Source organism: Leptodactylus fuscus, chromosome 3 (genome assembly GCF_031893055.1).
Source record: "Leptodactylus fuscus isolate aLepFus1 chromosome 3, aLepFus1.hap2, whole genome shotgun sequence".
NCBI lineage: Eukaryota > Metazoa > Chordata > Amphibia > Anura > Leptodactylidae > Leptodactylus > Leptodactylus fuscus.
Genome location: NC_134267.1, coordinates 82,675,914 through 82,692,194, shown reverse-complemented (window position 1 = coordinate 82,692,194; position 16,281 = coordinate 82,675,914). Strand labels below are relative to the sequence as shown.

The following is a 16,281-nucleotide window of genomic DNA, read 5'->3' as shown; positions in this document are numbered from 1 at the left end:
AGCTTGGCAGCAAAATCTCAGTTATTGGGTTGGAGAAAAAAAAACAAAAAAAAAAAAAAAACACCACACATACTACAGGTAGGTACAGTGTAAACTTACTGATGGAATTTGTGAAACTGAATTCGACCTATTTAAGCGTCTCTGGGTGAGATTATTTTCCATTTCATTGACCTCAGTTTTAAGTTTGTCCAGCTTTTTCTTTTGTACTTCTAGTTCTCGATGAAGCCGTTCCATTCTTGCTTTCTGATGTATTAACAAAGCTGGGACAAAAAAAAAAAAAAAGCGAGAAAAATTTATAAAGCACCTTATTAATTACTCTTAATTTGCTGAAGAAAAAAAAAAATAAATAAAAATTACCACCACTTAAAGGGGACCTTTTATTTTATTTTTTTTTTAAAGGGCCCCCCTAATTTTGGCACAGTAGTAATTTCTAAAGCAAAAAGTACCCCAGTATGCTAATTACAATGTCTGGTGTCAGTCAGTCTGCACCAACCTACAATCACCATCTGACAGCAGAGAACCTAACTATGGGTGGATTGATAAACTGTCGGCCTAGTCTGCCTTGGAAGTACGAGGCTGTCTAAGATGTAGAAAAAATGGCTAGGTGAGGGTCACTTTAAACAGTTATATGGCAGCTTTTTTTTTTTTTAAAAAAAAAGTGTACTAGCCTGCTTTTGGAGACATAAGAAAGAGGAGATTTTATAAATGTCAGAGAGATAACTGTTTGAAGTGACCTACCCTCATTTTCTCTACATTTTACAGCCCATACTCATGTATCATGTATCACATTGAAAGCAATAGGTAAAAAAAAAAAAAAAAGCCTCCCACTGACTTCAATGGATAGCGCACATAAGACCGAACCCATTGAAGTCAGTGGGATTCTGTTATAATCCGCTCACTCTGAACGTGTTCACGTGTCAGATTGAGCGGAGTCTTAACTCCGTGTGAAAGCAGCCTTAGGCCGATTTTGTGATTGGCATAATTGTTGCATATTTTCTATGAAGAACTCTCTAAAAATTCACAATATAACTAGAGTTTTACAGAACATCCTTCACAAGCTGCAAAAAAAAAAAAAAAAAAAAAAAAAAAAAATCTTCGAAAGGCATGCTGGGGATTTTCAAGCATTTATGTGTATGCGGTACCAGAAAAATGAGCAAAGTACATCTTGGTACAGCAGGAAGCCTGTAGCAAACAATAGCTGCTGAGGAGTGATGACAGAACGGGGCTGTTTGCCAACCCTTTCTGTACAGTTCTGTAATATGTATCAGTAGTTAGCTTTCTAAAAGACATACTGCTAGCTTTTGGAAGACCAGAATAACAAATAAAGGGGCATTACCATCACAGCATTTCTGGCTATATTCATAGCAGGTGCCAAAAATGCCTGATCGCCACAAATGTGGGACCTGCATGTATCTCAAAAACAGCAACCTTTTCATGGATGCAAGTAAACCAAAGAGTGCCGTGCAAGTCTCTGAACTCACTTGTAAGGGATTTGTGAAAATAGGCAAATTTGGTTACCAGGTTTTTATGACAATGTATGGAAATAGCCATAGTTTCAAAGATAGGAATACCCCTTTAATGGCCCTGTATGTTGCATGACTATAATAAGTTCAAGGAAAATGTTTGTTCTCGTACCGTTTTAGCCAGTGGGTTGGAAATATAAAGAAAACAAAAAAGCTTGATAGCCATTAAAAAGGTATAAACTACTGAAGACTAACTCACAATGATGACAGTTCACAACGTTTCGGAACATCTAGGCTCCTTTACTTGAGAAAGGAGCCTAGACGATCCGAAACGTTGTAATTAGAGATGAGCGAGTACTGTTCGGATCAGCCGATCCGAACAGCACGCTCGCATAGAAATGAATGGACGTAGTCGGCACGCGGGGGTTTAAGCGGCCGGCCGCCGTTAAAGCGGAAGTACCAGGTGCATCCACTCATTTCTATGGAGCGTGCTGTTCAAATCGGCTGATCCGAACAGTACTCGCTCATCTCTAGTTGTAATCTGTCATCATTATGAGTTAGCCATTAAAAAGGTATCAACTACTGAAGACTATCAAGCTTTTTTGTTTTCCTTATAATAAGTTCATATTACTAACAAATCTTTCCAAACTTTAAATTGAAATCCTAACTTTTTTTTGTTTTCGAAAATTAAAGACTGCTGCATTTAAGGAGACTCTGCAAACTAGGAAGCAGAAGATCACTTACACCCATAAGATCTAGTCAACACCTTGGCGTTAAATGCAAAAGACATGCTGACATCTCTAGCTAGACTAAACATGTTCCTACCTGGTGTAAAAATGCATTTTTTGCTTTAATATTTTAACCCTTTTACAGCCAAGGACATACAGTATGTAATAGGTAAAAGGATAGTCATGATAAGAACATATATAATACAGCCTAGACACAGCATCAGATTCAGGTTCTCATTGATACTAGGCTGGTCCTTGCTAGTTGGTGATGGAAGATAGTGTGTGTACATGTAGCGATACTTCACTGCCATGAACAAGATGAACTTTATGGCCCTGACAGGGAGCATCATTGTTACCTAGGAACAACTCTTGGGGGCGTCATACACTGAGCAAGAAAAACTATTGTTTCTATGGTCACACTGAACAACAGTGTTAATGGATCTTTACGTGATGTTGTACCTTTACAGTAAATGACAAAGCAGTAAGTGCAGAAAATAATTTCTTCTCCATGAACATCTAGAGATCCATGAATAAAATATAAGAATCATTTTTTGTAATTAACATTGTACCAAATAAGTACTGCCCTGCTGTAACTTATGGAATATGTATCCGAGGTCCTAAAATGTCCACAACCCAATGGAACAAACCTCATATACCATAATCTAAACTCAATATCTAGTAACAGCACTTAAGACGTTGCCTAAGTATTTTTTATAACACTGCCTAATCTTTGAAAATTCTGGAGAACAGCAATATTCATGTGAATGTGCCATGCACCATGCCAAGGTTGAATGGCACAAGGATGATATGTGTGTGCCACCTGTGCCTCCACAGACCCATTAATATCTTTCATCGAGCCTGAGGCTTCAAAACAGACAGGTATAAGACCTATCCGGAGCTTTGCTCTGAGCTCATGAGCCTATCTATGGGGCCTTTACAATATAATGGGTCGGTGTGCTAGCTGTGAAAACCATGGCTAGCACACGGATGATGCACAGTCATGCGCATGGAGCCAAAGCGGAACTCGCTAATCTTGAGACTATAAAGGCCACACAGACATTAAAGAGAACCTTTCACCGATTTGGGCACAGGCAGTTCTATATACTGCTGGAAAGCAGACACTGCGCTGAATTCGGTGCACTGTTGGCTTTCCCGATCGGTCCCGGTACCGTAGCACTTTACAGTCAGAAGGGCGTTCCTGTCAGTCAGTCAGGAACGTCCTTCTCCACAGCAGCGCCTATTGCGCTGTACAGTGTGAGCCGGTGGATGAACACCCCCTCCCTCTGCTCACAGTACTCATCCATAGACGAGTATTATCAGGAGGGGGGGGGGGTTCATCCCCACTTACACTGTACAGCGTGATAGGCGCTGCTGTGGAGAAGGACGTACCTGACAGACTGTCAGAAACGCCTTTCTGACTGTAAAGAGTTACAGTACCGGGACAGATAGTGCTTTACCCGGGGCACAGATCGGGAAAGCCGACCGTGAGCTGAATTCAGCGCACTGTCGGCTTTCCAACAGTATATAGACCTGGCTGTGTCCAAAGGTCCTCTTTAACCCCTTCCCGACATGCGCCGTAATAGTACGGTGCATGTCGGGTCTGTAACTATGGCGACCGCCGGGGAGCCGGGCGGCCGCCGTAGCCGCCGGGTGTCTACTGCTTTAAGCAGTAGACAACCGGCTCTAATGCCTCCGATCGGTCCCCGGACCGATCGGAGGCATTAACCCCTCCGGCGCCATTTTCCCAGCGGCGCATGGGCGCCGCCATTTTGGCCGGGATCGCCGGCTCCTGGAGCATGCTCCAGGGCTGACGTCCCGTTGCCATGACAGCCGGGAGCCTTGTACAGGCTCCCAGGCTTGTCTGCAAAGCCTCTCTTTTGCAGGCTGGTCTATGCAGCCTGCAAAAGTAAGGATGCTTTTTTGCAATGCATTGCAATGCATTAGCATTGTAATGCATTGCATCAGTGATCAGACCCCCTGGGGTTCAACACCCCTAGGGGGTCTAATAAATGCAAAAAAAAAAAAAAAGTAAAAAAAAAAAATATAAAAAAATATAAAAAGAATTAAAAGTTCAAATCACCCCCCTTTCCCTAGAACACATATAAAAGTAGTTAAAAACTGTGAAACATATACATGTTAGGTATCCCCGCGTCCGAAATCGCCCGCTCTACAAATCTATAAAAATATTTTTCCTGTTCGGTAAACACCGTAGCGGGAAAAATAGTCGAAAGTGCAAAACCGCCGTTTTTTCACTGTTTTGATTCTGATAAAAATTTGAATAAAAAGTGATCAAAGCAATAACATTTCCCGAAAATGGTAGAACTAAAAAGTACACCCGGCCCCGCAAAAAAAAAAAAGACACCCTATGCATCCCCGTACACTTACGTATAAAAAAAAGTTACGGCCGTCGGAATATGGCGACTTTTAGAAAAAAAAAATTTTTTAACACAGTTTTGGAATTTTTTTTAGGGGTCAAAATGTAAATAAAACCATATAAATTTGGTATCCCCGGAACCGTACCGAAACACAGAATATAGGGGACATGTCATTTTGGCTGCACAGTGAACGCCGTAAAACCAAAGCCCGTAAGAAAGTCGCAGAAATGCATTTTTTCTTCAAATCCACCCCATTCTGAATTTTTTTCCTGCTTCCCAGTACATTATATAGAATAATTAATGGTAGCATCATGAAGAAAAATTTGTCTCGCAAAAATTAAGACCTCATATGGCTCTGGGAGCGGAGAAATAAAAAAGTTATGGGGTTTTGAAGGAGGGGAGGCAAAAACGAAAATCAAAAAATGCCATCGGCGGGAAGGGGTTAAATGAATCAATCGTGCTCCTATAAATTGCATTCGGTCGCCTGAATACTAGACTAGACAATTTCAATACACAGCAGGAGCCATTTCGTGTCATTGCTTAAGCCAGTATCTGCTGTCTACACCACAAGAAACAAAACGCTCAGTCCAAACAAACCCCCTTTTTTTTTTTTTTTGCCTTTAATCCACTGTCGGCGCCTCCCTTTTCACAAAAGTAAAATTGCAAATGAATGGTTCGCAATTTTTTAGGCCTTGTAAACTGACCATAAAACTGGACAAAATAAAAATGTCCCAATGTTGTCATTTCAACATCACAGATTATCTTATTGCCTGAGTAGAGAAGAGAAGCAGGAGTCTGATCATGGAAAACAAATGGCCCTCACAGATTAACTAAAGCTGACCATACACTAGCAATTTGTGTCTTCTAACTACTGGTTTCAACCAGGTAGTTAAATTTGTTGTTTTTGATTTTCCAATATAAACAGGACTATTCACCACCTCCACCAAGTTCCTAGCATCTGTTAGTAGGGGCTCCTCCACCCCTTCCAGCACATAGAACTTTCTCTCTAGCCCCCACTGTTTCCAAGTAACAAGCGCAGGTAGAGTCTCGTGTCGTATTTAAGCTCTGCAATGTCAGAAGGGCAGAGTCAAGCAGGGGGTCTGATTCAAAGCTCCAATCAGATGCAGCCAGTGTCTGAGCTCAGAATCACACCCCTTGTTGGCTTCTCCCTGACACCGCCCTCCTGACAGTACAGAGACTAAATAGCATATCAGACACCAAAACTAACAGCATTGATTTCTCAGGAACGCTGGGGGCCAGAAACTGTGGAGAAGCGCCCATTGACAAAGAACCAAAGCTGTTTGAGGTGATGAAAGGTCCTCTTGAACTGCTAATAAAAAATTTTTTCCTGTAGAAGGACCATAGGCCACACACACAATGGGATGGAGCCACTCCAATAGGGAGGGTTTTATGAGAGGGCTTTCTGGGTATGCTTTGTGACATTGGCAGATATCACTGTGTGGACAGGACAGTAGATAACCTGAGAAATCATCTATTGTGATTGATGGATTTGGAGTCTTATCTACAAAAACATGGTAGCGGTCATCATCAGTGTTCTGATAAGTGAGAAACAGCATACACTGATTTAGAAATATCCTACAGAAAACAGGAAGTCTCAGCATATTATATGAGCTTGTGGACAGGGTCAGAACTGTAAACTCCTCAGCTTTGTTTATGAAGTAGGGCCCGACCTGAAATCTGCCTAGAAAATTCACTCTTAACTCTCTCTCTCTCTCTCTCTCTCTCTCTCTCTATCTCTATATATATATCTCTATATATATATCTCTATATATATATCTCTATATATATATATCTCTATATATATATATATATATATATATATATATATATATATATATATATATATATATATTTTGGTGAGGTTTTAAAATGTTAGTTATTCTATGTTTTAAAAAACAAACAGACAACCCAATAAACATGCAGGAAGAATACTATAGACCAGGAGGAGCTGAGTAGACTGATCGATAACTTTACAGGAAAAGATCCAATATAACATGTAATTTACCAATTGAAATCTCTGCTCTAGGTTAAAAAGGAGGTCCTATCAATCCTCTGTGCATACACAGTCAGAGTGGAAGAGTGACAGGACCGACTCCTTCTCAACATGGAAAGTAGAGATTCCAAGAGATACAACTGACAGATTTTTGACAGATTTTTCAATTCACTTTCCTCTCACAGATACACGAATCCGCTCAGCTCCTCCTGCTCAATAAAATGGTGTCTACAGACAGAGTATCATTTTTCATATGACCGGTTCACTTGAGACTTTTGTGCGAATTGAAATAAAGGCAAATACACAGGATAGTTTATACTAACCTAGTTCCTATATACCTATCCAGGGTTCAAATATTGTGCTGAATTTGCTTTGCGAGCGCCATCCACACAATGATCAGTTCTGGCCTCTGATCACAACAGAAAGCTATAGTACACATTCATTCATAATACCATTTTAGGCTAAGGCCCCACGTTGCAGAAACGCAGCATCTTTTGTTGCAGATTTTGCTGTGTTTTTTGAGCCAAAGCCACGAATGGCTAGAAAAGGAATGGATAATATACATGAAGTTCTTATACTTCTACCTTCTGCTCAATCCACTCTTGGCTATGGCTCAAAAAACCAAATCAAAATCTTTAACAAAATAAGCTGCGTTTCTGCAACGTGGAGCTTCAGCCTTAAAGGGAGTCTGTTAGCAGTAAATTAAGGGGGCTTATCCAGCGTCCAAAAATGATCTGCAAATACATCCACAGCTGTGCTAAATACTCGCTGCATACAGCAAAACCATCACATGCTGCAGTGATGGTTTCTTTGAAAGCTCACTCCCCCCTCCTCCTGTGAGCAGCAAACCCAGAGTGAGAGCAAGAATGCTGTGGATGTATTTGCAGATATTTTTTGCAAGCTGGATAACTCTATTAAGTATAAATCTAAGGGCTCGTTCACATCTGCGCCCGGTCTCTGTTCTGCAGGTTTACGTTTCCCGCACAAAACAGAGGCAGGAAACGGAAACCTGCAAGACTCTTTCATACCCATTCATTTGAATGGGTTTGAAACATGACCGGCTGTGAGAGTTCTATGCTCTCTGCCGCAAAACTGTTTTTTTTTTTTTAAAAAAAAAAAAAAAAAAAAAAAAAAAAAAAAAAAAAAAAAAAACAGTTTTGCGGCGGCGAGCATAAAACACTCACGGCCGGACCCGGTCTGACAGGTTTCCGTCTTCTGCATGCAGAAGACGAAAAGCTGAGAACAGACTGCCGAACGCTAGTGTGAACCTAGCATAGCACAGTAACAATTAGGTATAATATGTGTCTTCAGCCTAAAATGCAAAGCTAAAGAAAAAAAAAATACACCATGCATAGCACGATTTTACATTGCATTGCTGCAGTGTTAGTGTGTGGTAAGCTCAGGTATAACATACTGGAACTAAATGTTTCATAAAGACAAGCTGTATGGCTGAAAAATGTGCCACACTACCTCTACAACTCTTATAGTTTCCCATCCATTGAAACTTCAAGTTACAAAACTGTTGTTGCCGTTTTGTGCAGCAAAAAGTACAAAAGAGACCCAACCTCAAAAACAGCTGTAATAAATAATTAAAACAGAAATCCCCCCTCCCCAAAAAAACCGCTATGCATATATGAATATTTACCTTGTGTATAAGCTGCATCATCTGATCCAACGCTTAGCTTTCTTACATCATTTATTCTATCATGTCCTAAAACAGGGTCTGTTATGTGGATACCTTCTGGCTCTGCAAATGGAAGTAGATTTGTAGGCTCAAAGGTTGGGGACACAACACCAGGGGAAACTGAAGGAGGCTTGTTTGGGGACACAGTTATTTTAAACGTATATTTTGTATTAGGCTGAGTCACTACAACACGGGGTGACGTGGCAGAAATGTTGTTTCCAAGGGCTCGGCTTTTGGGTGGATGATGATGAATGAAAGCAGGTCCCATGCTTACTTGCCCAGAGACATTTCTGCCTGTACTGGCTGCACCAGGGTTCGCGGAAATAAAAAGTGTTGGCTGATTTCTAACAATCTGGTCATCACCACCAGGAGCTGAAATATAGACCTTAGGCTGGCCACGGCCCAAATTTTCATCTGTGTTTTGAGGACCTGCAATGTAAACAGTAGGCTGGCTCCTAGACTGGTGGTTCAAAGCAGAAGGGTTAGTGGAACTTCGGGAACTTGTGGAACGCAGCACTGAGTTACTTCTTTGGGGTGGTTCAAGTTTAATTTCTATTTGGTTTTTCCTGGGACCAGTTGAGATATTCTGAATGTTATATTGGGTTGAAGGCTGTGAACCACCTGAAGAATGAAGCACTGGGGCTTGAGGAGTGGTGGGTGAACTAATAGGCATGTACACATGAGAGGTCTGGTGACCCTGCTGCAGCTGTGCTGAGGTATGTGATTGAGTGTAAGAAGAAGGAAGGGTTGTCCAAGGATTCTGCGGTGTAGGCTGATAAGCCTGCTGTTGTGCGAGATTCGGAGACATCCAGCCTGAAGACACTGGGGTTTGCCTTGTTGGGCCACCTTGAGAAGTAATATAAGGTCTAATATATATTGAATTCCCATGTGGGCTGTTAAGTACAGGTGGTGGACCGCCATGTATGTGCAAAGATGTAGGGGTATTACGATTGGACTGGATATTTGGAGCCAAGGTAACCATGATAGGATTGAACCTGGTTGTCTGTAAGCCTGATGAGCTTTTGCCGCCCAACTGAAGTCCAAATTGATGGCCAGGGTTCGAAGCATTAACTGTGTTCGTCATCCCAAAAACATTATAGTTAGAAGGCATAACGGGTGCAGTCTGTGGCTCTTGTTGATACAGTTCATTGTTGGATTGCCCTCCCTGAAGGTGTCCATCACTTATGCTGTGACTTAAAGTCCGGGTGTTTCCATTTATTCTGCTTCCATCTCTGCCCTCATGGAACTGAGACTGCAAATCCAAATTAAGGGATGTCATGTGATTTCTTAAACCAGCAATGCTAGATTCTTCAGGAGACACGTCACCTTCACCATACAGGTATTTAGTACTCTCTTGAGAAAGGACTGCACAGCAAGCATCCAGATTGTTGTTATTCTAGGGAAAAAAAAGGAGGGAAATAAAATTAAAGAGGAATCTTTAGGTTTCATGGACACAACAATCTGCAGTCTGCATTTGCTAGCCGTGATTTTCATGGCTAGTACAGTGACCCATTTGCTTCATTGGCCCATATAAACGCCTGTGTATTATAAAGGGCCTGTGGATGCTGCCATAAGCCTGGCAAAACTCAGGCCAGGTTCCATCTCTCAGTTTTGACCCCGGGCTCACTGAAGGCCGTGTTCCCTAAAAGAAGGTGACGCATGGATATCATCCATGTGACATCCAACAATAGACCTGGAACATGCGCGCTAACACACAAACACACACAAATTCACAGTTTGTACACAGAGGCATAACAGATTGTGTGTGTGTCCATAAGCGTCATGTGATTATGTGTATCTCATTTTGGATATCAGTGAAAAACCTGTGATCAGTTGTTATGGAGACCTGGAGTAAAGCTGTGTGTATGTGACCTTGTGTAACAGTGTGATCCACAGTGCCCTGCTTCTTTAAAGCTGACATACAGCAGTGAAGAAAAATGGCTGGCGAGTGGTACTGTGTGCTGAGGCACGTATCTCATCTTACAGTTTGTGGTGCTGTGTGCAGAAGCACGTATCTAATGTCTACTGTGTGGTATTGTGTAAAGAGGTGTGTCTCTAATCCTACAGTGTGTGGAACTGTGTGCAGATGCACGTATCTAATTCTCTCCCATGTAGTACTGTGTGTAGACGCACGTATTTAATCCTCTGGCGTGTGGTACTGTTTGAAGACGTGCGCATCTAATCCTCCGGCATGTGGTATTGTGTGGAGAGGCGCGCATCCAATCCTCCCCCATGTGGTATTGTGTGCAGTGGCGTGTATCTAATCCTCCGGTGTGTGGTATTGTGTGAAGACGCATGTATCCAATCCCCTGGCGTTTGGTAATGTGTGCAGACGCACGTATCTAATCCTCTGGCGTAGGGAACTGTGTGCAGATGCGCGTATCCAATCCTCTGGCATGTGGTACTGTGTGCAGATGCTTGTATCCAATCCCCCATGGTGTAATACTTTATGCAGACGAGCGTATCTAATCCTCCGGCGTATGAAACTGTATGCAGACAGGCGTATCTAATCCTACGGCATGTGGTACTGTGTGCAGACGCATTTATCTGGTGGTGGTGCTATGTGAAGACGTGCATATCTGATCCTCCGGCGTGGGGTACTATTTGCAGTGTGTGGAACCGTGTAACACGCATATCTAATCCTTGGTCTTGTGGTACTGTGTGCAGACACACAGTGTATCAAAAACTCTGGTGTGTAGAACTGTGTGCAGAGGCGCGTATCTAATCCTATGTCGTGTGGTACAGTGTGCAGAAATGCATATCTCATTCTCTGGCGTGTGGTACTGTGTGCAGACGCATTTATCTAATCCTCTGGTGGTGGTGCTATGTGAAGACGTGCATATCTAATCCTCTGGCGTGGGGTACTATTTGCAGCGTGTGGAACCGTGTGACACGCATATCTAATCCTTGGTCGTGTGGTACTGTGTGCAGACGCACAGTGTATCTAATACTCTGGTGTGTAACTGTGTGCAGAGGCGCATATCTAATCCTCTGTCATGTAGTACAGTGTGCAGATGCACGTATCTAATCCTCCCCTGTGTGGTATTTTGTGTATAAGCGCGTATCTAATCCTAGGGCATGTGGTACTGTGTACAGACGAGTGTATTTAATCCTCTGGCGTGTAGAACTGTGTGCAGACGTGCGTATTTAATCCTCTGGCATGTGGTACTGTGTGCCAAGACACGTATCTTATTCTTTGGCGTGTGGTACTGTGTGCAGATGCACGTATCTAATCCTCACCCATGTGGTATGGTGTGCAGTGGCGTGTATCTAATGCTCTGGTGTGTGGTATTGTGTGAAGACGCATGTATCTAATCCTCTGGCATGTGGTACTGTGTGCAGGCGCATGTATCCAATAGACATGTAGACATGCGTATCTAATCCATCGGCGTGTTGAAGTGTGTGCAGACGTGCGTATCTAATCCATTGGCGTGTTGAACTGTGTGCAGACGTGCGTATCTAATCCTCCAGGATGTAGAACTGTGTGCAGATGCGAATATCTAATCCTCGGTCATATGGTACTGTGTGTAGATGTGCGTATCTAATCCTACGACATGTGGTACTGTGTACAGACGCGTGTATCTAATACTCTGGTGTGTAGAACTGTGTGCAGAGGCACGCATCTAATCCTCTGGCTTGTGGTACTGTGTGCAGAGGCATGTATCTAATCCTCACCCATGTGGTATTGTGTGCAGTGGCATGTATCTAATCCTCCACTGTGTGGTATTGGGTGAAGATGCATGTATCCAATCCCCCGGCGTGTGGTACTGTGTACAGACGCGCGTATCTAATCCTCCCCCATGTGATTCTGTGTGTAGACGCGTATATCTAATCCTTGGTCGTGTGGTACTGTGTGTAGACGCATATATCTAATCCTTCAGTGTGTGTGGAACTGTGTGCAGACATGCGTATTTAATCCACTGGTGTGTGGGACTGTGTGCAGATGCGCATATCTAATCCTGTGGCGTATGATACTGTGTGCTGACCTGTGTATCTAATTCACTGATGCGTGTATCTCAGCTTGGATATCAGTGTTGGATTGTAGATGTGGAGTGACCGTGTGTATTGCAGTTGGAATATGAGTGAAAGACTTGCAGGTTTTATTGGCTAAGGGTGGTGGTGGGCATTGTGTTTGGAATGCTGTATCTCAGCAACGGTACGTCTGATAGAGTTGGAGTCTCGGCTTAAGGCCTCCCGGATACCTGAAGTATCTCTGTACCAAATTTGGTGAAGATCAGTCCAGTCGTTTGGTTTGCAATATAGGTTATGATCCTTTGTCTAACAAATTTCACTAGCTTTTAGTAAGTTCTGCAAATGAGCAATGCAAATCTGACTGCAAACAAGAGGTGTGCACATAGTTGGACTAATCCGTGTCTATTAAGTAAAATAAAATGAATGAATGAAAAGCCACTTTTTTCCCCCAGATAGCAGGTGCCAACCTAACCTTATAGTTTTACTTTCCTGGTTTTCGTTTGGGTAAGTTTGAGTAGGAAAACTCAGTACTAACTAATGAACTGAATCTTCTCCTACACAACTAGATATACATTTCCTTCCGCTGTAGAACATTTTGCCTGCAGTTCAGACTGATTTTCTAAAGTAAAGTGTTTGAGTTAAGGCTACATGTTTTCTATCCACCTTTTTGTTCTTGCTGAACATGGAGAATATTGGCACTGTTCATACAGAGCACAGTATCTGTTTACACTACCAATGTGGCCTCTGTTTATAACAAAAGCAGCAATGCTGTACCAGATCCATTGGACAACAACTCTCACTAGTGGCGAGATGACCTTGACAGCTTATACTGGGTCCGATCAGATTCTGTCGTGGTTTGCAGTCTGCAAAATTCTTATGTGCAGCTTTTTATAGTCAACAATAGCTTTGCAGCAGAGGTTGGCTTCTTAATACAGATGGATAGAAGACAACTTACTCATCTCTGTTCCGATAGGGACTTTTGGCTTTGTTATCTCAAACAAAGAAAAACTTACTAACACCAGTAAGTGATAAATTGCCACACTTTCACTTGTAACTGGGTGTACATTTACTTTACCCCTTTTAAAAGGAGATAAAGGTTAAAAAAAGTACCCACCCAAGTATTATATACCAACCTGCTGCATGCATCGAGATACAACACCTTCAGGCACCTCTGGGAATTTCTGTCGCAGGTCATTTAAAACCTGAAAGTCCACTTGTGAGCTTCCTTGGGCCATTCGTGTATTGCCTGTGCAGAACTGTTCTTAGCAGTACAGTTCTAGGCCTTGATGGAACCCAACCTCATCCCTTTGTAAGCATTTTCTGCAAATAAATAAAGTCAAAGGAAGTAAAATGTGCACAAAAATATATTAACTCTTGACACTGAGCTATCACTTGTAAGGGAGTAAAACATGTCACATGCCATTTGGCAGCACCTATAAGGGCTCATTCACATCTGCGCCCGGCACTCCGTTCTGCAGGTTTCTGTTTCCTGCACAAAACAGAGCAGGAGACGGAAACCTGCCAGCATCTTTCCAAACCCATTGCTTTCTGTGGCGAAAGTTTTTTGTTTTTTTTAAACCAGACACAGAGTCGGACATGCAGTACTTTGTGTCCGGTTTTAAAAAACGGATTCGGAGAGGAGAGCTCAAAATGCTCACCGGCGCTCACGGATGGACTCAGCATTACAGGTTTCCGCCTTATGCATGCAGAAGAAGGAAACCTGATAATGGAGTCCAGACGCTGGTGTGAACCCAGCTTAAACTTTCAAAAAAAAAAAAAAAAAAAAAAAGGTCCTGCAGCAAACTTCCGTGCGAAACAAGTAAGATTAAAGACTGCAACATCTTAAAAGCATGCTGCAGAATTTTTGAAAATCAAAGCAAGTCTGTAACACAATAGGCATTTTGCTCAGATCAGAACTTTATGTTAAATGGGTTGTCTGAGATAGATTAAACTTTACCACTAAGCTACCCCCCCCCAAACTTCTAATTTCACAAGGAGCCAGAGCCAGCATCTGCGCAAAAAGCAGCAGCGTTTTATTGCACATGCGTGGCTTCTGCTGGCGTTCTAGTGCACAGTCACCAGTTTCAGATCCCAGTTGCAGGTGGAAGAGGGGGTGAGAGGACAGGTAAGTGGGGCAACACGGTGGCTCAGCCTCAGTGCTGGAGTCCTGGGTTTGAATCCCACCAGGAACAACATCTGCAAGGAGTTTGTATGTTCTCCCTGCGTTTCGGTGGATTTCCTCCTATTCTACAAAAGACATACCGATAGGTTAAAAGAAAAAAAAAAGAAAAATCTGCATCAAAATCCTGCTGCCTCCCATTGAAATCAATGGGAGCCGGTCATTTCCTTTTTCCGTGAGCAGTTTGTTCCCGCTCACGGAAAAAAGTAGTGAGCTGCCCTTTCTTCAGGTGGATACCGCCTAGTTATACCACCCTCCGAACTAATCCGGAGCGGAAAGCCGCAACAGGAACCCTATGTGAACTAGCCCTTAGTTTGGTCTTCATAGACTAACTACAGTCTTCTAAACAGGCATTGATCAGAGGGCTAGATTTATGGCGTCTCCACTGAAAGACACATCCATTCTAGGGTATTGTACCAGGCAAGAAAATTGATTGCTTACCAATCTAATTGATTGGTTGGACACGAGCCCTCCTTCTCTGGTGGAATTGATATCTAGAGTTAATAATACTGTTAGGCTGGAGAGGGGTGTGTATTAGAGATAAGCGAACACTGTTCGGATCAGTAGATCCGAACAGCACGCTCCCATAGAAATGAATGGAAGCACCTGGTAAGTACGCTTTGCCGGCGGCCGGTCGCTTAACCCCCCGCGTGCCGGCCGCTTCCATTCATTTCTATGGGAGCGTGCTTTTAGTGTTCCGAACAGTGTTCGCTCATCTCTAGTGTGTGTGTGTGTGTGTGTGTGTGTGTGTGTGTGTGTGTGTGTGTGTGTGTGTGTGTGTGTGTGTGTGTGTGTGTGTGTGTGTGTGTGTGTGTGTGTGTGTGTGTGTGTATATATATATATATATATATATATATATATATATATATATATACACATACACACACACACATACACACACACACAAAGAAAGGCCCAAACTAAATTTGTAAAAAATTGGGGGGCATGGTTGGATACACCTGGTCTTCCCTCCCCATCTCTGATTAGGGATAGATTTGTAAGGGCTCGTTCTCACGGGGGCAATGAGGCAGATTTTGACGGCGGATTTTGCCTCAAAATCCGCCTCCATAAAATGGTGGTCTATGGAGACCTCTAGCTTTAGTTTTTCGCATTGCTTTTTGGGCGTGTTTTTTTGCAAAAAAGGCAAAGCGTTTTTTACGGTCCATTCACTTTAGGGGAGGGGAAAACCGCCTGGTGTTTTTTAAAGCTTTTTTTTAGTAAAAAAAAACCACTCCAGAGAACACTCAAAAAAATGGGGCACGGTCCAAAAACCGCTTTTTTTTCCGGACTAAAATAAGCCAGGCGGAACTAGCCCTTAGGGTCCATTCACACAGAGGAAAATGATGAGGAATTTGGTGTGGAATTTTCCACGCTGAAAATAAAGCCTCCCATTGATTTCAATGGGTTCTGCTAGCTGTTTTTCCACATAAAAAAAAAAAGAAGAAGACATCCAGTTAAGACTAGGTCAAGGGGTAGAAACGCACCCCTAATTTGCCTTCATCTGCGAATTGAGGGGCCACACATTTGACTTTACATGCATGCCTTTAGTGAACCTGAAGTGCAGAGAGTAGTGTCCTTGAATTACTAGACTAGTGTGAGAAAGCCTTCTTTGGAAAAAAAAAAAAAAAAAAAACACGCACTACATACTTTGCATTAAAATTATTACACAGTCATAACACTTTCGTATATGTTTAGAATGTATTCAGAAATACATTATTCACATTCAGGTGTGGTCCCTAAAATGTTCAATAAACTAATGTGGGTGGGACTGTGCAAACAACATGAGCAACACAGGTTTGCAGGTTAATTTTTTTTTTTGCCCCCCACGACAGACTGACATCAGTTGTCCTTTTAGTATAGTATGCC

The 16,281-nt window shown here is 42.5% G+C and overlaps 1 protein-coding gene across 1 annotated transcript in view; it reads right to left on the bottom strand.

Moving 5' to 3' along the window:
• TAB2 (TGF-beta activated kinase 1 (MAP3K7) binding protein 2) overlaps window positions 1–16,281 on the bottom strand; it is a 42,392-nt gene that overhangs the window by 4,133 nt on the left and 21,978 nt on the right. Inside the window, exons 3-5 of the mRNA XM_075267861.1 lie at window positions 13,370–13,556; window positions 8,226–9,660; window positions 100–260 (exon numbers count right to left, since the gene is read on the bottom strand). Coding sequence (XP_075123962.1) covers window positions 100–260; window positions 8,226–9,660; window positions 13,370–13,471 — 1,698 coding nt within the window. The 5' untranslated portion in view covers window positions 13,472–13,556. The remainder of the gene's footprint in view (window positions 1–99; window positions 261–8,225; window positions 9,661–13,369; window positions 13,557–16,281) is intronic.